Raw genomic sequence first — 23820 nt, 5'->3', positions numbered from 1 at the left:
GTCCCTAGGAAGGACACCAGTTCTGTAAGTCCAAAAAATGTTTATACACCCTTCTATCACCCAAGAGTGATTACTAATTTTCCAGTAATGTAACTAGTAATTCCTTAATTATGAAGTAAAATGTGTTCCAAGTGATCCTATACCACTCAGGCTTGAGGAGAATATGATGTGGAGTGGTTCTAAAAGAATAGCCCAGCTGAGGGGCTGCAGGGTGACACCTTTAATGCCAGAAGCTCAAGAGGCTGAGGCAGAAGGATTCTGAGTTTGAGGCCATCCTCAGCAAATTAGTGAGGACCTAAGCACATTAGAGAGGTCCTGGCTCGAAAAGTAAATGAAAATCACTGGGGAGCGGCCTCAGTAGTTAAGCGCCTTGAAGTCCAGCCCTAGTCCCAACAATGTACACAGGGAGATGCAAAGTGGCAGGTTCAGTGAAGCAAGGTTTCTCAGAGCTCACCTTCTTGGGACTCCAGCAGTGGGGATCCTGCTTCTCCCCAAGGTGGATGAGAAAGGGAAGCAGTAATACTCAATAGTGGATGAGGAGCCTGAGAAAAATAGATAGTTCGAGTGCATTAAATAAGGAAAAAGGAAAAAAAGAGAGAAAGCTGTTTGCAGGAGGAGCAGGAATACCACACAGTCCAGAAAAAGCTGAGAACTTCTAGAAATAAGCTTAGTACAGGAAACCCCAAGACTGAAGGCCACCTAGCCTGGCCAATGCGTAGGCTGTGGGACTCAGTAAACTGGCTCAGGGAGGATGCCCTGAGCTTACCAACCACCAGCCAGGAGCTGAGCCAGGTGCCATGGTGGGATTAATGTGCACCTGCCTAAAGGCAGCTGGGAAGTCAGATCCTGGGCCTGCGGGGCGGGGAGATCACGTGATTTTATCTGAGACTAACAAGGACACCAGAGGCATCACAATATGGTCCTTAAATTACACTACAGAGCTATAGTAACCAAAACAGCATGATATTGGCACAAAACAGACATGCAAACCAAGGAACAGTTTAGAAGACACAAAGACAAACCCATTTAAGTACACTTATACTAGACAGAGATGCCATAAACATACATTGGAGAAAACATAGCCTCTTCAGCAAATTGTTTTGGGAAAAAAAATGGAAATTCATGTGGAACAAAGTCAAATTGAACCCCTAACTCTCACCTTGCACAGAAACCAAACTCAATGTGGATCAAGAATGTGGGCAACAGACCAGAGACCCTGCTCCTACTAGAAGGAAACGTAGGCCCAGCTCTCAATCATCTCAGCTTAGAAACCATCTTCCTCAACTAGACAACAGTCCAGAATCTATAAATGGGATGAAATAAAACTAAAATGCTTCTTCAAAGCAAAAGAAACAATCATGAACACGAAAAGCCTACAGATGGGAGAAAATCAAATCTTTGCCACCTGATCCTTAGAACATTAATTACCAGGATATACCAAGAACTCAAAAACTTAACACCAAAAAACCCCCCAAAAAACAAACAAACAAACAAACAAAAAAACCCAGTCAATAAATGGGCAAAGGAACTAAACACGCACTTCTCAGGAAAAAAAAAAAAAAAAAAAAAAAAAAAGGAAGAGTCAACAAATTTATGAGAAAAGGTTCAACATCTAGCAATCAGAGAAATGCAAATTAAGACCACACTGAGGCCGGGGGCAGTGGTGCACACCTGTAATCCCAGTGGTTCCAGAGGCCAAGGCCAGAGGATGTGAGTTTAAAGCCAGCCTCAGCAAAAGTGAGGAACTAAGCAGCTCAGTGGCACTCTGTCTCTAAATAAAATACAAAATAGGGCTGCAGATTCAGGTCAGTAGTCAAGTGCCTCCACGTTCAATCCCCAATACCCGCTGCCACCAAAAAAAAAAAAAAAAAAAAACACTGAGATTCCACCTGACTCCATTCAGTGTGGTAATTATCAAGAATGCAAGTAACAATAAAGGTTAAGGAGGATTGCAGAAATAGTCATTCACACACTGCTGATGGGACTGCAAATTTGTGCAGCCAGTATGGAAGGCAGTATAGAGATTCTTTAGAAAAAGGAGAATGGAAGCACCATTTGAGCCACTTATACCATGTTTGGTATATACCTACAGGACTTCAAGTCACCATACTTTAGTGACACAGCCACATTCATGTTTATAGAAGCTCAAGTCACAATAGCTAAGCTATGGAACCAACCTAGGTGGCCTTCAACAGATGAATAAAGAAAATGTGATAGATAGATAGATAGATAGATAGATAGATAGATAGATAGATAGAGGCAAGAGGGAGGGAGGGAGGCAGGTAGGCAAGAAAGGGAAGGAAGAAAGATCCAAGGGTCCCAAGACAGATGGATTGGTGCCCAGGGGCATACAGAAGTCAATGGGCTCGTTTCAGAGTGAGCCAGTTTACTCTCCATTATTTCCTCTCAGGACCAATGTGGAGATCCAGGTGGTTGGGAAGCATATGCATTGGGAGTGGGCATCACAGCTCTGAGCTGCTGTCAGTCAGCAGTCCTGAGACACACTTCCTCCGTGCTTTGCCATCCACAGGTCACATCACATAGGTTGATATTTTATATCAAGCCACACTTACACTATGCCTCAATGTGAGAGGCCTGAGGTTGGTTCATTATTATTGGAACTGAGAAAGCAACCCAGGCTCCTCTGACCTTGGATGATGACAGATCCACTCAAGAAGTTTCCCTCCAGACACTTCTTGTTTACCATTGCCTGAGGACAGGAGAAGAATTGGCCTTGCCTTTGGGGACACCATCCTTGCCTACTGCAAGACAGGTCCTGTCAGGCTTCACCAGAACACCAAGGTTACCAGTCCACTGAGGGGTGAGCTCAGGCCCTGGGTCCCATATAACCTCCTCCTGAAGGCTCAGCTCCAAGCCTGAATGGTCAAGAGGCAGGGGAGGCAGGGAGGTGCTGCAGGAAGGCATTTTGGAGTCCGACACTTGCCACATTATAACTGCAACCCAGGTAATTATATAATTGCTAATTACTTGAAATGTTATGGCATCAGCTTTATTTCATAGCATTAGTATGATTTATAATATTACCGGTATTATTGTTCATGAGTAAATTACTATAAGTGTGCATGAGGAATAATAATTCAAGAGATCGATAGATCTAGCTCTACAATAATCTCTAGGACTTAAAGTGTCTCAAAACCTATCATTTTGATTCATAAGATCAGACACAGCAAACTAAAAATCCTAACTAATATTAGTTGTAATAGAAACTTACAAAAAGTTGATGAAATTTAATTTTTTTAAATGTACCCAAGTTAACTACAGGTGAATGATTAATTATTTCTTCTTCACTATCACATAGTTATTATTTTAAATTTGGACAATGTTGATGCATTTTGAAAATACTCTTAAAGAAAAAAAAGAGAAGAGGGTTGGGGCTAGGGCTCAGGGGCCGAGAACTCGCCTAGCACGGGTGAGGCACGGATTCCATCCTCAGCACCACTTAAAAATAAAGGGAATTGTCCACCTACAACTAAACAATACATATTTACAAAAACTATAAATACATTTCAGAGGGATCCATAAAGTTAACGGAAGGGAGGTGAGAGGGGAGTGCGGGGGACTGAATTAGAACAAACTGTATTTCATGCTTTGGTGATTCTGTCAAACTGTATCCTAATGTTATAAATAACTAAAAAGAATCAGTAAAAATAATACCCCAAAAAGTAAAAAGAGGTGTGATTCAAGAGTTTGTTACCAATTAAAATACTTCACATAATTAAAAAGGGAAACCCCTAAGGGTGCACAGAGATAGACAAATAGAATAAATTTTGTTACCAAATAAAATACACAAAGTTTTCACAGCTGATCTCTCTGTAGTGGTATTAGTACACAGAGCCCAGGGACATTCATCTGGTGACAGTTAGGACCTCCTCATGTTGGAAACGCTGTTCCATGACACCTTTTGTGTTTCTGAAGCTCTGAGGTTCACCAAGCTGACGTTTAGCCTTAGAGTCTTTACTAATGCAAACCATGGAGAAAGACAGAATTCAACAGCAGAATTTTCTAGAAACGGCAATTATTTCATGTAAATTAATTGAATTTAATATATATATATATATATATATATATATATATATATATATATATATATATATATATATATATATATCCCAGGGATGAAAGGAGATTTAAAAATACAAGAAGAAGGGGCTGGGGCTCAGGGGCAGGGGCCAGGGCCCAGGTGCAGGGCACTCGCCTGGCACATGTGATGCACTGGGCTCAATCCTCAGCACCACACAAAAATCAGGTGTTGTGTCCATCTATAACTAAAAAAATACATTCAAAATACTAGAATAAATACAAATTTGTGGTAAAATTAGAAAATATATAACTGGGCAAAGTGATATTACTATAGAGAACCACAGGCCCCTGATCTGGCTATAGTTTATGTCCTTCTATGTTAACACACATTGTTCCTCGATTTCTAAAAATTCCTAGAATCCTTGCCCTCTTCCAGCTGATCTGTCAGCTTTATTCTTTACTAAAGCCCAATCCCTGAGACAGCACAGAGAATTTTAGACAAGAATTTTTGCACACGTGTGATTTCTGAAAGAGTAAGACATATTCTGCTTCTGCTAGATTCACTGGTGTCTCTGGAAATAAACCAGATCTTTACTGTAATTTCACTGAAGTTTCTGTGGCAGAGAAGAGCAGCTAACAGTAATCTACAGGAAGCTTATTTTATCTTCCATGAGACATATTTCATTTTCTAAAGCATTTTTTTTTTGTGTTCTTGTCATTTGATTATTGATGTTTGGAAATGAAAATTATCTTCATAAAAATATAGTCCAAGTACAGTTTCTATCCAGTCACTGAATGATTACAGAATTTATGCTTGCACATTCATCAAGGTAAATTATGGAGAATAACCTCCAGGAATTCATGTAATTTTAAAGGAAAATAAATGGCAATTAGAAAGCAGTGTAGATCTTTCCCATCTTGTTTCCAAATGTCTGGATGCAGGCATTGGAAGCAGGATGGCAGAAGCTTGGGAAACCAGGGCAGATTCCCTGAAGGACACTCAATGGCTTGGGGGCCTGCTCCCAGCACTCAGGTGTCCTTTGGGGTCTGAGTGAATATGCATCTAGAGGTTTCTGAGCTAAGGAATGTTCCAGCATCTTCCAAACAGGACCAATTCAAATGGAAGACATGCAGCTGGACTTCACCTTGCTCATTGCAGACATTCCCTTTTCCTCCTTGGGGATGAACAGGCCAACTAGAATGTGATGGGTGAATTTTATTGGTCTTTTACCAGTGTCTGGAGCTTAGGGTTGAAATACTTAATTTCCCTTGAAATTGAAAGTCTTATTGCATTTACAAACACTATGTGTGAAGTCTCTTCTTTCATCCGAGGAGAGGCAAGCAAACAGGCAAACTGTTGGCTAAACTCTCCTTGTGCCAGGCTTCCAGGAACTTGGGAGTCTCAGGCAGGAGGATGCCTAGTTCAAGGCCAGCCTCAAGAAATTAGTGAGGTCCTAAGACCCTCAGTGAGAAACTGTCGCCATATTAAAAAATAAATAAAAAGGGCTGGGGGTTGGGGATGTAGCTCAGTGGTTAGGCACCCATGGTTCCTGTACCATTTCTCTTCCTGAAAAAAATGTTCCCTTTGTTGCTTTCTACAAATGATCCTGGGCTGGATCTCCAGATAATGTCAGCAAGGGGTGAGTGACAGCACTACGCCTGTTTCCACATCTCCTGATCCTACTTTACAAAACACACACACACACCTTGGGTTGGAATCATCCCAACACCAACACAAGGATGCTGGTTTCACCTGTCATGGGACTGACTCTGACTCACACCAAAAGGGCCAGGGCACAAATGCTACCTTCCACCCCTTTTACTCAGAATGCAAACGGAGTTGAAATTACTCACATGGGGCTACATGCCTGACCCTGAGGGTAAGTGATGGTGACTAGATTAGAGGAAGCTATGGAGGGGAGGACACATAAGTACACAATCCCTCCCAATTCTGCACTCTATAAAGAGAGAGTGGGATGAGCAGGAAAGGTTGTCCTCCTAGAGGATCCATTTCCAACTCCAACCTGGGGGCCTACAGCTTTCCCTGGGCAATGTCTACGTAGCAGCAGCATTTCTTAGACACGGTTCCCAGGACAAACAGGACCACATCTTAGGAAGTGGGAAAGAAAGGATTAAAAGGAAGTGATGGAATTTATAATATAAAGGAAAATGCAGTAGTTCTGTCAGACAGAGGGGAAGGCATCACCACCTCCCTGTGGTGAGGGGCATCTACAAAATCATTGATCTGAAGAACGATTGGTGCACAAGCTAAAATTAGTTAATTATTTTTTTTTTAATTGACGATTTTCCTTGGTCTGGGTTGGGGTGGACCAGGTTTCCTGCAGGCTGGACCAACATTCTGCACCTGAGCCACACGCCATCCCTTGAATTTAAATTGATAATGGAAATAAGAGCCTATCGTACTTCCAAAGAATGTTTTTTAGTAAATAATGATTCTAGTGACTGTAAAATGTGACATAATGACAAAATCATGCAAAAATAATTCTGCAGCTGTCAAACACTTCTGGTTCTCTCTGCAGAAACACATCATTTGCTTCAACATTCTCATGAAGATGGACCAAGATTCCAGACTCAGGGCCACCAGAAGTGCCTTCTACCTGCAGGCTGGGGTTGGCATCTCAGCCAACACCTGTCTGCTCTGCCTGAACCTGGCTGCCATCCTCGGGGGCCAGAAGCCCAGTCTCATCGACCTCCCCATCACCCAGCTGGCTCTGACACACATCGTCCTGCTCCTCACTGTGGCCTTTTTGGTATCCACAGACATCTGGTAAGTGCAGGACATTCCAGGTGATGTCAAATGCAAAGTTCTGGTCTTCCTGCACAAGGTCATGAGGGGTCTGTCCCTCGGCACCACCTGTGTCCTTAATGTGCTCCAGGCCCTCACCATCAGCCCCAGTGGCTCCTCGCTGGCCAATTTCAAAGTCAAATCTGCAAACCCCATCCCAGGGCCATATCTGTTCCTGTGGGTCCTCACCGTGGCCATTACCAGCAACCAGCTGCTCTTCACAGTGGCCACCACCAATGCCACTCAGCCTGGTCTCTTTATCAACAGCCACTGCTCCTTCCTGCCAAGGTACAGTGGCATTTTTCTGCTCCTGGTAACACTCAGAGACATCTTCTTTGTGGGCCTCATGGCCGTGTCCAGTGGGTACATGGCCACCACCCTCCTGCAGAGACATCAGCAGTGCTGCCTGTCCCTCCATGGCTCCAGGCTGTCCGCCCAGACCTCCCCCAAGCACAGGGCCACTCACAGCATCCTGCAGCTGCTTGGCTGCTTCACTGCCCTGTACTGTGCAGACTCTGCATTCTCCCTGCTCATCAGTGGGATGAGGAGAAACGACCCCATGCTTGGGAGCATCCACAATGCAGTGGCCAGCGGCTATGGCACGCTCAGTCCCCTGGTGCTGCTCAGGGTGGACAAGCAGATCCTGAACATCTTGCGAGCCCAATGGAGGAATAAAGCTAAGATGCTGACAAGACGCATCTAAAGCAGCTCCTCCACTCTCGCTTACAAATCCCTCTATCCACACAAACTTCTTTCTGAAATGATTTCAGCTAGTGCACCAAATTCTCTGTCTGGTAAGGTTACCTATGTGGGTACAAATGACCTTGTGTATGGTTTTACTTGATATCTGCATTGGTGTCTTTAGGTGTATCCACGGACTTTTACAGTCTCCTTTTATTTTCTTCTTGTTTTATGAAAACTTGTTTTAAAGAAGTTCTATTAGAGCCACATTGTTCCCTATTATGTCTGAAAATAGCCATGTTGTAGTCTTCTTTTTAAAATAGTCTATCAACCAGGAAGTGCCATAACCCCAAATGCCCATCAAGAATAGAATTCATATTGTGTTCTATATGTCTAGCATGATCCAGGCCAAATCCACAGCAACTAAGGAAAAAAAAATTAAATGGATAAACAAATGCAGTTGGGGTGGGGGTGGGGGTGTGCACAAACAGGCACATTATGTATCCATATACACAAACATACAAGCATACATATATAACTTATAGAGAGAACATTACTCTGCCAAAAAAAGAAATGATATATGCAATAATATGGATAAATCCCAAAAGTATTCAGCTAAAAAAAAATCAATTGTGTATATAGAAAATAATGCTAAGTGAAGTAAGTCCATTGCAAAAAAACAAATTCCAAATGTTTTCTCTGATATAAGGAGGCTGACTCATAGTGGGGTGGCGTGGGCATGGGAGGAATAGATGAATTCTAGATGGGGAAGAGGGGTGGGAGGGGAGGGGACAGGAACTTAGCAAGAAATGTGATGGACTTCATCATCCAAAGTCCACATATGAAGACAAAAATTGGTGTCAACATACTTTACATACAACCAGAGATATGAAAAATTGTGCTGTATGTGTGTACTGAGAATTGTAATGCATTCCACTGTCATGTATTTTTAAAAAATCAATAAAAATCTTTTTTAAAATCACAGATTATATACTCCACTCTTATGAAATATGCAGAATTTGGAAACCCCAGAATCACAGAGCAGAAGTTGGTGACCAGGGTCTGGTAGGGCAGGAGAGTAACTGTCTGCCTGAGGGACACCTGGTTTCCTTTGGTGGTTATTAAAAGCTGTGGAACAAGGAAAGTTTGTAATAATATTGCACCATTTCAAATATCACTAGATCCAATTTTCAAATGAACACTATTAGGAGAAATGAATCTCATTTAAAAACAACCCCCCCCAAAAAAAAAAAAAAAAACTGAAAATGCTGGGATTCTGCTCAATGACGGTGGGTATAAACTCTGGGTGACAGGAAGGCACTGTGGCGCTGCAGACCCCAACCGTACTCTGGACCACCGACTCAGAGTTGTTAGGAATACCGGCTTCCAGGAACTGAGAACTTACTCTGCCGAGTCAGGTGTGGCTCTAGCTTTTTCCTAAACCTTGATCCTAATATTCCCAGTGGTCTTGGGTCCTACAGGAGGAATCCTGACTTTATGGAGAACAAACAAGGGCTGGAAATCAAACTGATTGTCCCAGGGTCACCCACCATGCAGACCAGGGCTCTGATGGACTGATCAGTCTGAAAATAAACTCCAGTCCATGGTCATTTCTGGACAGAGGAGAGGGGAAAGGGAGGGATCATCAAGTGGCTCCAGGAACCTTTCAAGACTGAATTAGTCTTCACGTCCTTATTGTGAGGATGGTTCCGTGGGTGTATGTATGTGGCAGACCTAACAAGCTGTTCATTACATATGTGTGGTTTATTTTTATCAGTTTCACCTGAATACGATTATTTTTAAATGAATAAAAGATATTAAAAGACAATTCAAGAGCAACTAAGAACAGAATAGGGAGGAAGAGCATGAGAAGGAGATCACCATTAAACAGGGTCCAGAGGGGGGAGGGAAAGAGAGAGAGAAGGGAAATTGCATGGTAAAGGAAGGAGACCCTCATTGTTATACAAAATTACATATAAGAGGAAGTGAGGGGAAAGGGGATAAAACAAGAGAGAGAAATGAATTACAGTAGATGGGGTAGAGAGAGAAGAGGGGAGGGGAGGGGAGGGGAGGGGGGATAGTAGAGGATAGGAAGGGCAGCAGAATACAACAGACACTAGTATGGCAGTATGTAAAAAAGTGGATGTGGTACCAATGTGAATTTGCAATATGTATATGGGGTAAAAATGGGAGTTCATAATCTGCTTGAGTAAAATGTATGAAATATGATATGTCAAGAGCTTTGTAATGTTTTGAACAACTAATAAAAAAATTAAAAAAAATAAAAGACAATTCATCAAAAGGCAGATGCCAATTATACCTAAGGAAATATGGCAGACAACACACATCATTATGGAATTGTAAGAAATCAATTAATTTGAAAAGAAACAAAAAAATTGACAAGACAAAAATTTGGTTATTTGAAAAAATAAATGAAATTGAGAAACAATTACCCACAAAGGGAATGAGGGAGAAAATTCAAATTACTAAAATTCATGATGCAAGAGGAAATATCATGATGGACACTATTGAAATACAGAAGGTAATCAGAAACTGTTTTGAAAGTATATATTCTAATAATATGCAAAATCATGAAGACATTGACCAATTATTAGAGACATGTGACCTCCCCAGACTGAATCCGGAGGACATACATGGTTTAAACCCATCAACTTAAAATAATGAAATGCAAGATGCCATCAAAAGCCTACAACTAAGAAAAGCCCAGGTCTAGAGAGACTGTCAGCCAAGGTCTATGAGACCTCCAAAGCAGAAATAACACCGAATTTCTCAAATTATTTTTATGAAATAGAAAGGAGGAACCTTTCCAAATTCATTCTATGAAGCTAGTATCACCCTGATACCAAAACCATACAAAGATACAAAGAAAGAAAATTTCCCACCAGTATCCCTGATGGTCACAGATGCAAAAATTCTCAATAATATTCTGGCAAATAGGGGCTGCAGCTGGGGTCCAGTGGTAGAGCACTCACTCACCTGCCATGTGCGAGGCATTGAGTTTGATCCTCAGCACCACTAAAAAGTGAATAAAAATAAAGTCATTGTGCCAATGTACAACTAAAGAAAAATATTTTTTTTAAAAAAAATCCTGGCAGATAGCATACAAAAACATGTTTAAAAGATAGTGCACCATGATCAAGTGGGGTTTCTCCCAGGGATGCAAGGTTGGTTTAACATATGGAAATCAATAAACATAATTTATCATGTAAATAAACTTGAAGATCAGAGTCATATGATTATCTTGATAGAAGCAGAAAAAGCATTTAACAAAATTCATGCTCGAAACATTTGGGAATCTAGGGATAGTAGGAACATACCTCAACTCTGTTAGAGCTATCTATGATAAACCCATGGCCAACACCATTCCAAATGGAGAAAAATTGAAAGCATTCCCTCTAAAACCTAGAGCCAGACAGGCATGTCATCTTTCACCATTTCAATTTCACATCAAACTGCTAGCCAGAGCAGTTAGAGAGAAGGGAATTAAAGGGATACAAATAGGAAAAGAAGAACTCAAACTATCACTATTTGCTGACAACATGATTCTATATCTGGAATATAAAAAAAATTCCACTGGAAATCTTCTATAACTCATAAGTGAATTCAGCAAAATGGCATGATATAAAATCAAGACCCATAAATCCAATGTGTTCCCACAGATCTCTGATGAATCCTCTGAAAGAGAAATTGGGGAATCTACCCCGATCACAATAGCCTCAGAAAGAAAAATACAATATTTGCAAATTAATCCAACCAAAGAGGTGAGAGACCTCCACAGTCAAACAACAGAACAGTAAGGAGAGAAACTGAGGAAGGCCTTTGAAGACAGAGCCATCTCCCATGTACTTGGGTGGGCAGAATGAATCTCATCACAATGGTCCTACTGCCAAAAGCTCTGTACAGATTGAATGCAATTCCTATTAAGACACCAATGATGTTCTGCATAGAAATAGAAAAAGATGTCATGAAATTCATTTGGCAAAGTAAGAGGCCCCGAACAGCAAAAGCAATCCTTAGCAAGAACAGGGTCAAAGGACGCATCACAATACCAGTCCCTGAATCACACCACAGTGCTAGAGTAACAAAAATAGCATGGTTGTGGCATGAAGACAGACAGACCAACAAACAGGATAGAAGACACAGAGAAACCCACATAAACACAGTTCTCTCACAAAAGACAAAGGTACCAGAAACACACATTGGAGCAAAGAGCCTCTTCAACAAATGGTGCTGGGAAAACAGGAAATCCATCTGCAGCAAAGTGAAATGAAACCCCTCCCTCTCACCTTGCACAAAACTCATCTCAAAGTGAATAAAGGACTTTGGCACTACAGCAGAGACCCTGAACCCAATGGAAGAAGAAATTAGCCCCAAATCTCCACCATGTCAGCTTAGGAGCTGACTTCCTTAACAAGACCCCTAAAGCACACACACACACACACACACACACAAAAAAAAACCCAAATCAAGAATCAATAAATGAGATGAATTCAAAGTAAAAACTTCCTCTCAGCAAACGAAGCAATCAAAGAGAGAATCTACAGAATGGGAGAAACTGTTTACTACATGCACCTCAGAGCATTGATCTCAAGAATCTATAAAGAACTCAAAAAACTTTAACACCAAAAAAAAAAAAAAAAGCCAATCAGTAAATGGGCAAAGGAACTGAACAGACACTTCACAAAGGAAAAAACACAACCCATCAACCAATATATGAGCAAATGTCTTCTGATATGCAGATGCCAATCACAAGGGAGGCACTGGGGTGGGGGATGGAGGTTGTTTGAAGTAGAGAGGGGAGTGGAGGGAGGGGGTGGGAGGGGGGAAGGACAGTGGAATCAGTCAGACATTATTACCCCACATGCACATATGATCACATGACTGGTGTATTTCCACATCCTGTATAGCAAGAAGGATGTGAATTTATACTCCATTTATATATGATGTGTCAATGCGTTTTACTGTCAACTGTAACTCACTGTAACCAATGCAAAAAACAAAACAAAATAAAAAACAAAGAATCCAAGAATTACAAACCTATAGGAATTAAAACACTGTGGTGCTAAAACAGGAGGCAATCTACAGACCAATGCCAGAGTGATCCCTCAAGGGCTTGCTGCATGCTCAGCTTTGACCAGTGAGCCCATAATGGACAGCTGAGAACGGGCAGTCTCTTTAACAAATGGTACTGAGGATACTTGATATCCACACACAGAAGAGAGAAATCAAAGCCTTATCTCACACCATAACACACAAAAGATCAACTCAAAAGGAAAAAAAGTGAATGGTGAGACTTGAATCTGTAAAATTCCTAGAGGAAAATCCTGGTGCCCCATGTACCCACCCCTCCCCATCCTTCTAAAGTGATGCGTATCATCTTGATTCTAGTTGGATCCCTATGGAGTGTGACATGGATCGAAATATCATGCTGTACTGATTAGCAGGTCAAGTTATTATGTTTCTATCTAAAATGAAAGAAAAGAATAACTTGGTGAGTAAAATATAAAAATAAAACACAAAAGTTTGACAACATTGCTTTAGGAAATGGTCCCTTAGCTATGACACTATGACATGGGACAGAAGCATAAACAGGCAAGTGAAACTTCATCAAACCAAGAGCTTCTTCACATCAAGTAAGGCAAGAACAGAGAAAAGGATCCAGCTGACAATGAGAGAAGTTACCTGCCCATCACCTGAGACGAGCACAGTGTCTCAATACAGAGGTCATCCCTGGAACTCTAACAAACCCAGGTAAAAACCCCTAAAGGAGCCGGGCACAGTGGCACACACCTAGAATCCCAGTGGTTCAGGAGGCTACATGGGGAGGATCACAAGTTCAAGGCCAGCCTCAGCAAATTAGCAGGGCTTTAAGCAACTCAGTGAGACCCTGTCTCTATATTAAAAAATAAATAAAAAGACCTGGGGATGTGGCTCAGTGGTTAAGTGCCCTGGGTTCAATCCCTAGTAGAAAAGGTCAGAAAAAACTTTTAAAATTCTACATTTGTTAAATTCTTAAGTTTGATCCAATATTCCTAGGTTGATATGGTTTTCTGATTACACTCTGCTTTATTCTAAGGCCAATTTACAAGGGTTAACTCTCAATCTATTAGGTTTTAAAAAATAAGCTACAAGACTTTTGTCTGTTTGCTTTGTGTGGGTGCACTGATGTATATATTTGGTACAAAAAATTGACATGAGCTCATAAATTAAAATATTTAATATGATTTAAAAGGTTCAATTAAAATTGGAAAAATAAATAAAAGTACAAATGTCTTTAAGTTTACTAATGCACAGTTTCGTTTCTAGATGATTAAACAGCTCTTAAAATGTTAATGTCTACAAAGTGTCTGACATCCATTGTCTCTAGGATTTTTCTTTAACAGGAAAAAAGATTACTAATACTATTCAATGCACTTGTCTGATACCTTTTAAAAAAAAGATACATAAATTACATCTAAATGTATATGGTTGTCTTTGTTAGAGACATCTGATTGGTTTACAAAGTTAAAATGCTAACTGTTAAATGTAATATCAAGTACTCTTAACTCCTTAAATTCCATAAGGTAAAATACCTAAACAATGTTGGTGTTTCCATAAATTGGTAAACTAAAAAAAAATTAAAATTATTTTGTTTTATCATAAAAATAAGGTTACTATAAATTAAAAGTCCCAACAGGTATAATTCTACTTACAAGTAGTCAAGAGATTTCAACTGCATTTCAATTGAAGTACTGTAAATAACAAAAATATTTCATCATATTAAAATTGATTAATTTATCTAAATTCAGAAATTTATAAGAGTTATTTCAAGGTACAAATAAAAAGAAGGATCGGTAGATTGAAAATGATTAAAGGGTTATAAATATAAAAATATATTTAGTAAAAAACATTTCCAGGTAAAAAAAATCTTTATGTGGTAAAGTATAATTATAATACCTTTAAGTAAACAAAAGGGTCTAATTAAATAATATAAAGATCTACAAATAATAGATAAATATTAAAAGGTTTATATGTAACTAAGCTGGTTATATATGTAACATAAATAGTTAAATCTATTCAAGGTTGTTCCCTAAAGACAAATATTAATGTTCTGATATATTTATATGTTCAAATAACAAAAACTTCTAAAAATATAAGTTGCATTGTGTGTTAAGTTTTATCCCCTAGAGCAAGTAATCCTGGAAAAATTAAGGTTTGTACATCTGTGGCTAGACAGCAACTGTTATTTTAAAGTATTGTCCTACATTACAGAGTCTAGATTTGTTTAAAAGCTAACCTTGGTTAATATAAAAACATCAATAAAAATGTGGTACATTACTCTTCTTTACAGATTAAGTGTGTTCATACCTTTCAGGTATAAAAGTCTTTAAGGTAAAAGGTTTAAAGGAACATTTTATCAAGCTGGTGTTCTCCAAACTAAAATTGTCTGTAATGGTAATTTAAACTTATAAGGATAATATAAATAAATCCCCAATAAAATCGATTATTTGATGTTTCATAACCAAATCTTATGTTACCTTTTACCCTAAGATATAAAAATTTAAAGGTGTCTTAAAAGATAATGAAAGATATTAAAGGTTAATATATATATATATATATATTAAAAGATATTAAAGGTTAATATTACAAAACATTTTTGCCACTTTTCCACATAAAAGCAAAGAGTGCTCAGCCTTCCCTTAATTAATGTCTCAGATGTATGTCATACTGTGCTAGCTGACATTCATACAGAGTCAGGAAACAACATATGTAAACTTTATAAAATGATATTTAAAAAGAGACCAAGATCAGCTTCAGAACCACAACACTTTGCCTAGGATCTGTGAAAAGCCCTGCCTTACCTGAGATACAGCTCTGACCCCTTCCTACAAGGTAGGTCAGACCTAGGTTGGCTTAAACTTATATTCAAAAAATTGATTTTTATAATAAAGATGACTGTGATCTCAAATAGAAAATATAAGCTATAACTCAGCCAAGGTTTAAAATTATATACAAGCTAACTATGTTCTTACTATTGTTAATGTCACTGTGTATTTTCATTATAACTGAAAGTGACCAGGACACTCCAAGCTACCAAGAGACCTTTATTGTGGCAGTGCCTGATTAACAGAGGGAGGGACGGAGGGAGGAGAGAGAGAGAGAGAGAGAGAGAGAGAGAGAGAGAGAGAGAGAGAGAGAGAGAGAGACCTGGCAAGAGAGTTTTTATAGCCAAATCTAATGGGCTCTCTGGGTCTGCAAGCTGCCTTGTGGCGTGCAGTGACTGTGTCACACAGTATTTGCTAAAGTGTCATCTTCCACCTTCAGGCAGACAGGACAGGGGTCAGATGTGGGTTTCTATTGCACCAGTTAGGTGGGGGTCGAGTGTTCAGCTTCAGACAAACAAGCGAAGCTCACATTTGTTCAGCCTGCTCCCCAACTAACAATAACTGTTGACTGTTAAGGTTTTACAGAGGCAATACTTCATGAACACACAACCTAAATTAATTTGAGATATTGAGCCATCATCTGTAGACAGATAAGAAATAAAAGGGATTAAGTTAACTGTAACATGGGCTGGGGTCGTGGCTCAGCAGTAGGATGCTTGCCCTGCATGTGGGAGGCACTGGGTTCCGTCCTCAACATCACATAAGTCAATGGATAAGATAAAGGTATTGTGTTATGAACTATTTAAAAAACAAAAAAAAACATTAACTGTAAAGTTATAAACATTAACGATAAAGCCCAGTATTCTTAGTTTAAGACTGATAAGACTGACTTGATGGATGTTTAAGGCCAAGGCTTAAAAATTTAGGTTAAAATAAAGGGGCCAAGAAAATCAATATTTGGCTCTTGCCCTCTGAGTCAGCCTGAACCCAGGAAAGGGGGAAGAGCTTTGTAACTCTGGGCCACCTGACCTCCCAATAAGGGAGATTAATGAGACCCCTGGAAAGCAGAAAGCCAATCAGTGTGCATGCTACAAAAGAGGAGGGTCATTAAAAAGGGAGACATGCCTGATGCTTCCAAGGAGAGCCACATGATCAGCAAGACCTTGACCCATCCTAATGCTGATGACACTAGCAGAGCTAAAATGCTGCTCACAAGTTCCCCCAGAGTGTCCTCCAAGGAAACTCGGCTGATGCTTACCAATAGACAGGAACAAGGTCAGTTGGACCAGCTTGGTCTTCACCACCTATCAGAACTAGTTAAAAACCAAAGCACAGCCATTCCCAGGCATTTAAAAAGAAACAACAGTTATTTTAATGTAACTTAAGGTGTACACTAGTGTTAGCACCCCCCCCAAAAAAATAAATAAGGCTGGAGACAACAGAAGAGAGATTTTTAGGCAAAAATACCTGGTAACTATCAATAAACACTGCCAGAAGTTTTTAGTCAGTTTAAGGCCTACAGATCTTCCTAACCTCCTTCACAGGTAGATGTAATCAATGTTTAGTAATATGATTATCTGGCCCCAAGTAACAAAGAGATCTTTACTGAACACAGAGGTCATGCCAAAAAGGTGTTTTTATAAAAAATCAGATGACATTAACTAACATAACTAAATGTTGCGTCTACAATCCTGATAATTCTGACAATGTTGAAGATTTATGTTCCCTAAAAAAAGGGCCTCATTAGGCTTTGATAGGCCTTGGTATGGGGACAATTTCTCAGGTCTTCCACCTCCTGGTAAAGAATTATTAATTTCTGTAATTTTCATGATATTCCTGGACAGGTTCCAGATGCTACAACTGCTATTTTGTATTAATCTTGTTTCAATACTCATGTCTTTTTGTCTCTCTCATAGAGGTGCCCACCCAGGTGAATTTACATCCTGGTCTTCCTGAACCAGACTTTTACCATGTTCTTCTTGACCCACTCAGTTTCTAAAAAGCGGATTGCAAACTGCTTGCCCACTGCACATCACCCCCTCTCAGGTCAAAGCAAGAAGAGTCATCGATCTTTTCCCTTACAGCAGTAGGAGTCCCTAACATTAGAGAAAAATTTTGGTCAATATAGATGTCCGACAATATGTCTGGCTCAGGAAGATGTACCTGGAAAACTACATCCAAGGTCACCCTGGGTAAGCTCCCAGAAAGAGACACTTGCTTCCACAACCCAACTTATAATTGGGACAACTCCCTGTTCACCAAAAATTGTGCTTCCCGGGTCCCACTTTGAACTCCTTGCCTAAATCTCCAAACTGTCAATAACTCTGAACTATGGAACCTACTATATTGATGGAGTAAAAAGAAAGGAACACCTGGACTTACTAGAAGGCCAGGGCCCACTGATTTATCAACCCAGATAGGCTGCCCCCATTGGAGTTCCCCTCCTGGCTGGTTTGGGAATAGGTGGATCTACTGCTTTGGGAACTGCAGCTCTGATCACAGGCTCTAAAAATGTTAAGTCCCTCAGCCTCAGATAGATATAGATTTAGGAGAATTCGAAAGGTCAGTCTCCAAACTAGAGGTGTCCCTAGACGCTCTGACAGAAATAGTCTTACAAAACAGATGAGGTCTAGAATGTCTCTTTCTAAAACAAGGAGGACTTTTGTATGGCCCTAGGAGAAACTTGTTGTTTCTATGCAAACCACTCTGGGATAATCAAGGACAGTTTGGTACTAATGAGAAACAGGTTAAAGGAAAGAAAGCACAAGACACTTCAGGCAATTGGTTCCAAAACTTATTCTCATGGTCCCCTTGGTTGACTAAAATCATTTCAGCCATAGTTGGGCCCCTAGTCCTTCTCCTGATTGGGATTCCTGTAGGACCCTGCCTCTTAAAAACCCTCCTAAACCATATACACAAGAATGTAGGTGAGGTCCGATTTATGGACTTGCAAGCCCAGTGTGGTCCCTTAGACAGAGAATGGAAAAGAAACTGAGTCCCAATGATGTGCAAGATTGACATCACACCTACTAAAACCATGTGATAGTAAAAGCAAATGTGACTCCATTTTATTTTGTGACACCATTCTGTAGAACAACCAGGCCAAGTACAAGGGTCATGACTGGGGCAAGATGTTCTTTTCCTTTTGCTATAGAAACCTTTAAGAACAAGGAACTACCTAATGGGGCATTGTTTCTGTAACTGGGGTGACTGGGCTAACTGTGATTGGTCAGGCTTCCCGCCAAATGACTGCACTCTCCCTCCTCTGTAACCTGCTTGCTTGCATTGGCTAGACCCCTGAACATACCTTTTGCAGTTTTAAGGATTATAAGGAGCGCCCTTGCAATTTTCCGTGGCTGATCAGGGGCACAGCTTTATGTTCTGGTCAGTGCCACCGGTACGCTTCAATAAAGGCTTGATTCAATTATATGTGAGTGGTCTGGAAGTCAGTTTATGAAACCCCTGGAGAAAGCTTTAAATAACAACAACAGAATAATGTACTTTCCAGAATGGCCTCCTCCCCACAGGTCAGAGACCTACCCTGTTAGCACCTTCCTGGGAGTCCCCACGTCACACTGTCTACAATCAGAAAACCCAGCTCCAGCTTCTGCCCTTCCCTGGGCCAGCGTCCTCCAAAATGCCTCATTTGTCTTCAGTTCCCACCACCTGCGGACAGGGGGCCACTGAGACCATCAGAAACCTCCATGGTACCAAATCTAGTGCTCCCTCCTTGTCACCCTCTAGTTCACTTCTGAGTGGGCTCAGGACAAGAGGCCTCACCTTTCCCAGAAGTCCGAGTTGTTCCATCTCCCAGTTTTCCATGGCCCTTCCTGGATGCCCTTGCTCCTTGCCTCCTTCATAGACTTGCCCTCTTCTCCACGTCATTGCATAGAGGTGGGACCCAGGCAAACAGCAAGGCTCCCTGCACCTCTCTGTCTCCGTGCTCACCCCAGATCACCCTCAGCCTCATGGCAGTATTTTCCAGGATGGGGGGGTCAGCAATGCCCCAGCTTGCTCCAGATGAAGATTTGGGAAGTGTCTCTGGTCTTTGGGCCCTTCCCATACACCACTCTATCACAAATCCCCGCTTCTTTTTTGAGACAAAATTATAAACATGTGTTTGTATATATATATTCACACAACCTTGTGAATATGTGTATATAACACATACATGTATAGAATATGTACTTAATTGTAAATAAATATACCAGGTCCAACCACATTTGTCCCCCTGTCACCTGGTCATGCCACCATGTTACATGTTACCTGTGTGTCTTCATGACGTTGCTGTCATCCCTGGTCCCTGCCCAGCCACTGCCAAACCATCCCTTAGAGATCCCGGGGCTGGACTGGCCTCTGTCCAGCCTGAGAGGCGGTGTCCCACGCATCCTGCTGCAGCGAGTCCCCAAGGTCGCCTGGGCGGGGTCAAGGCCGCTCCTGATCCGCGCTTCTCCCCCTGCCCAGGGCCAGGAGGCCCTGCCCGGGTCAGTGCGGGGGACACCGAGAGCCACCCCAGGACCAGCGGTGACAGCCGTGCCACACGCCACCCTCTCGGCCTCAAGGTCACGCCATCTACACCGCAGGCACCAGGAGGGGTCTCAGTTGCACCCAGAAACCAAGTCTCCAAGGCGACATCCCAGGACCCTCCCAGAGACCCCTGGACCCCAACCCACCTAGACACTGAGGAGGGACGAAGGAGGCTGTGCAGAGGGTCCTGGGCCTCCCTCCGCGGCCTCCCGTGTGATGGGGGAACTGCGGCCAGTGGAGCAGACTCTGGGGTCACATCTTGGGCCGCGGGAGCCCAACGCACGCTCCCCACTGGGTCCACAGTGACCTCTGACCACTCCCTCCCTAGGCCCTGCCCTGTCCACTGCTCCTAAGGGTTGGCCTCAGTGGGACCGCTCTGTCCAGCACTTCGGCTCTGCCCACCTCCACTCGCTAAGCCTGACAGAGGAGCAACAGTGCTTCCAACTGACTTCTCAGTGACCCTTCCACACCAGAATGAACTTGCAGAGGAGTTCCCTGCTCAAGGTCACCTGGTAGAGATGGGGGATGAGGCTGGTGGTTGCCTGCCTGTCTTCTGCTGCCAGTTTGCATCCCCAAAGCAGGAGTGAAGCCTGCCACTGTGATCCCCCAGATGCTTCATGGGTGCACGTGAGGTTTCACACAGGAGGCACCAGGGTCAAGACTCCTTATGGCATAAAGGGACTCAGGGCTGACTCTTTCCCTGGGACAAGGCATTAGACATGTCCAAACTTCTCATCCCACCAGCTGGGAGTGTGGCAGTCACATAGAGCAAAACTCTTGCCTGGGATTCCAAAGTCAGGTGGCCAGAGACCCACTCGACCTCACTCCTGCCTCCCATGGGCTCTAAGGAAGGCCCTCACCATCTCCTGGACACTGGTTAGAAATACACGTGCTCAGGTAGCACCCCAGGTGGGCTGCATCTGAACTGGGTGAGGGGGGAGCCCTGTGGATGTGAACAAGGCCTTCTCCTGGGGATTCTGATGCCAACAAATGCCAAATAAGCACGTACACACACACCCGTGGGTACTTAGTGTAAAATGGCCATGCAATGGTTTCGACCTCAAGTTCACTGGAAAAGCCTCTTCACCTGGTGGACATTGATGGGCTCAGAGGAGAGTACACCAGATCCTGCAAAATCATCAGGGATTTGTTTTTCCAATGTGGGGGTCAGGCAGGCTCCTTCAAGGTGAAAATGGCTTAAGGCTGCCACTTAAGATGTTTTAAGGCAAAGATCAGCTGCAGAAATAAAGCATTTTACCTAAAATTGGCCATGGACCAAACCTCCCCTGAGATAATGCTCTGCCTCTCACCTTGCACCAAGTCAGGGTGTCTCCAAAGTAGGCCAGAATTAAGCACAATTAATGTTACATTCCCAAGATACATTTTTTTTTATTGTAAAGATTCCTGTCATGTAAAAAAAAAGAACCAGGGATATAATATGGGACTAATAAAAGATTTGGATAAAATGCATTTTTTGGTTCATAGCTACTATACCAAATGAACACAGTTTTACTCTTCTTAATTTCATTCTGTATTTTCTTTGTAAAACTTTGTAGCTGTTGCCTGTTTGGTGTTTTTGCAGAAACACTACATCTAAAAGAACACCTGAGTTCAGTTGAGACAATTAGCCTTTAGATAGAAGATACAACCCACTTTCAGTATTAACAATGACCCCAATTAAGTTGAAGGGGTCACTATAAAATGATATGCACTGAAATGAAAACCAAGTACTCCCACTTCAAGACTGGAGAAACTGACTTGCTTGATGTTTAAAACCAAATCCTGGAGACCAAAGTTAAGTAAGTAAAAGGGTCAAGGAAAAAGAAGCCAATATTTGGGCCCTGGCTCTCTGAGGTCAGCCAGGATCCAGGGAGATATGGTGTCCCTCTCAGGTCCCTAAGCACTGGTGTGAGGCACGCAAAAGCGTGTTCAGAGGGATTGAAAGGACCTCAGAAAACAGGAATCCAGCCAGAGCACATTCTGCACAGAGGAGGGTCACTGAGTGGACAGGGAAATATTTTTGGATACATCAAGAGAAGGAACAGTTGTTTAGTAAGACTCCGATGCATCCTGTTACATGGGTCAACTCATAGAGAAACAGCGAAAGGGGCCAAGAGGTTCTCACAGGTTACCAAGAGTGATATCCCACATATCTCAGATTAGATAAGAAAATGGTCCAACATGGTCTCAGACGCCTGGCAGGAGAGTCCAACCAAACACAGCCAGACATGGACATTTATGGGATCAGATGATAGCTCTTTTCTCTGACTTGAGATGTACATTTGTGTCAGTCCATCCAAGAGTAAGTGGCCCTGGGAGATGGTGAAGGAAGGGCTTTCCTATGGGTGTGCCTGATGGACATCACAAAAAGTTCCCTCAGAGTCACAATCTATTCTGAGTCCATTTGACACCTACAAACTTTTTGACCTCCTGCAGGGGCAGACTTGATCTGTGGATGTTTCTAGATTGTCTGTTTGCTGGTGTGTTCATTATGAACTCAGGCTCAGATGCCTCCCTTCAAGTTCACAATCCATCCCGTGCAGGGTGGCATCGTGGATTTAATCAAGACCTGTAATTAAGACATGCTTCAACTGAGATGGAAGGACCTTACCAAGTGCCCCTAATCACGAGAATGGCTATCCCAATTGCTAAAAAGGAAAGAGCTGTGTGTGTGTTGCTGGGGATTGAACCCAGGGCCTTGTGCCTGCAAAGCAAGCACCCTACCAACTGAGGTAGATCCCCAGCCCAGGAAAGAACTCTCCAGTGCCCCAAGGGTGCAGGGTCACAGCCCGTGGTGTGATGGAGGGACAGGCAATACCGTAGGCTCAGCAGGACTTTGAATCTGCTGCAGTGTTTCAGCTGGGCCCAGCAGGTCCAGCTGTGGGGCCATCTACTCAGGAGGCTGAGGCAGGAGGATCACTGGAGCTCAGGGGTTCAAGACCAGCCTCTGCAACAGAGCAAGATTTCCTCCTGAGAAGCAGAAAACAATATCTGAGTATCTTCTGGCACAGGATTGGTAACTTGAAAGATGGAGGGAGGTTCCCCCATGTTGGACATTCTTCCTCTGGTTACAGTGGACATTTTGAGAGTCAGGAGGAATGGCAGCCTCCTTGATTCTTGGGGACCAGTGACCACTGGAGGCCCCCACAGCACCCCCAGAAATGCAGCTAGAGTCTTCACATGCAAGGTGGAGGAAGGTGGTGTATTGCGCTGTCCTCCAGGGGGTGACAAATGCTGCCACTGAACCGCTTTCACATTGACCTTGGGTTCAATCCAGCAGCCGGACTTGTTGAGTTAAGGTCATGTCACCACAGGTTAAAACCTGGCATCCCGCTGGACTTTAGCGATGGAAGGATGCAGGACTGGGGTCGGCATTTTATCTCCGGGTTCTCTGTAGCTTTTGCTGTGACTCCTGAGTGCCACTTAAACTAAAGGTCATTGGTGGGCATGGTGGCCAACACCTTTAATCCCAGCAGCATGGGAGGCTGAGGCAGGATGATCATGGGTTCAAAACCAGCCTCAGCCTCTTAGCAAGGCCCGAAGCAACTCAGTGAGACCCTGTCCTCTCAACATGACTATGGTAATTAATGGTGAATATATACATAAAATGTGTGTGCACAGATAGTACCTGTTACTTATTTTTTTATTGTGACATGCTTTATAAATTTGAATCCTTATGTAGAAGCCAGGCTAAGATTGGCTACTTCTTCCTTTTCTACCCTCACGTTGGGTTTATCATTCAGATGAAAATAAAATAATATTAACCAAAATTAAAATACAAAATGCAGTTTAAAAAATACATGGAGAATACAGGTATGATTTTGATGACAGAATCTGCAGTGTTACTTGGACAGTGCAAGGTATCTGTGTTGAGCAGGC

At 42.2% G+C, this 23820-nt stretch overlaps 1 protein-coding gene across 1 annotated transcript; it reads left to right on the top strand.

Moving 5' to 3' along the window:
• Window positions 1–6890: 6890 nt before the first annotated feature.
• On the top strand, window positions 6891–7550 carry LOC124102449 (vomeronasal type-1 receptor 94-like). The gene has a single exon (XM_046458745.1). It carries the CDS (start codon window positions 6891–6893, stop codon window positions 7548–7550), a length of 660 nt encoding a protein of 219 aa, XP_046314701.1.
• Window positions 7551–23820: the final 16270 nt, after the last annotated feature.

Source organism: Marmota monax, unplaced genomic scaffold, assembly GCF_021218885.2.
Source record: "Marmota monax isolate L192 unplaced genomic scaffold, Marmota_monax_Labrador192_F-V1.1 WCK01_AAM20220418_F8-fsc01416, whole genome shotgun sequence".
Lineage (NCBI taxonomy): Eukaryota > Metazoa > Chordata > Mammalia > Rodentia > Sciuridae > Marmota > Marmota monax.
This window is presented reverse-complemented; position numbering and strand designations above follow the sequence as displayed.

Excerpts from the sequence above, each read along its gene's own strand:
- LOC124102449 (XM_046458745.1), top strand. The coding sequence starts at position 6,891 with ATGAGGGGTCTGTCCCTCGGCACCACCTGTGTCCTTAATGTGCTCCAG.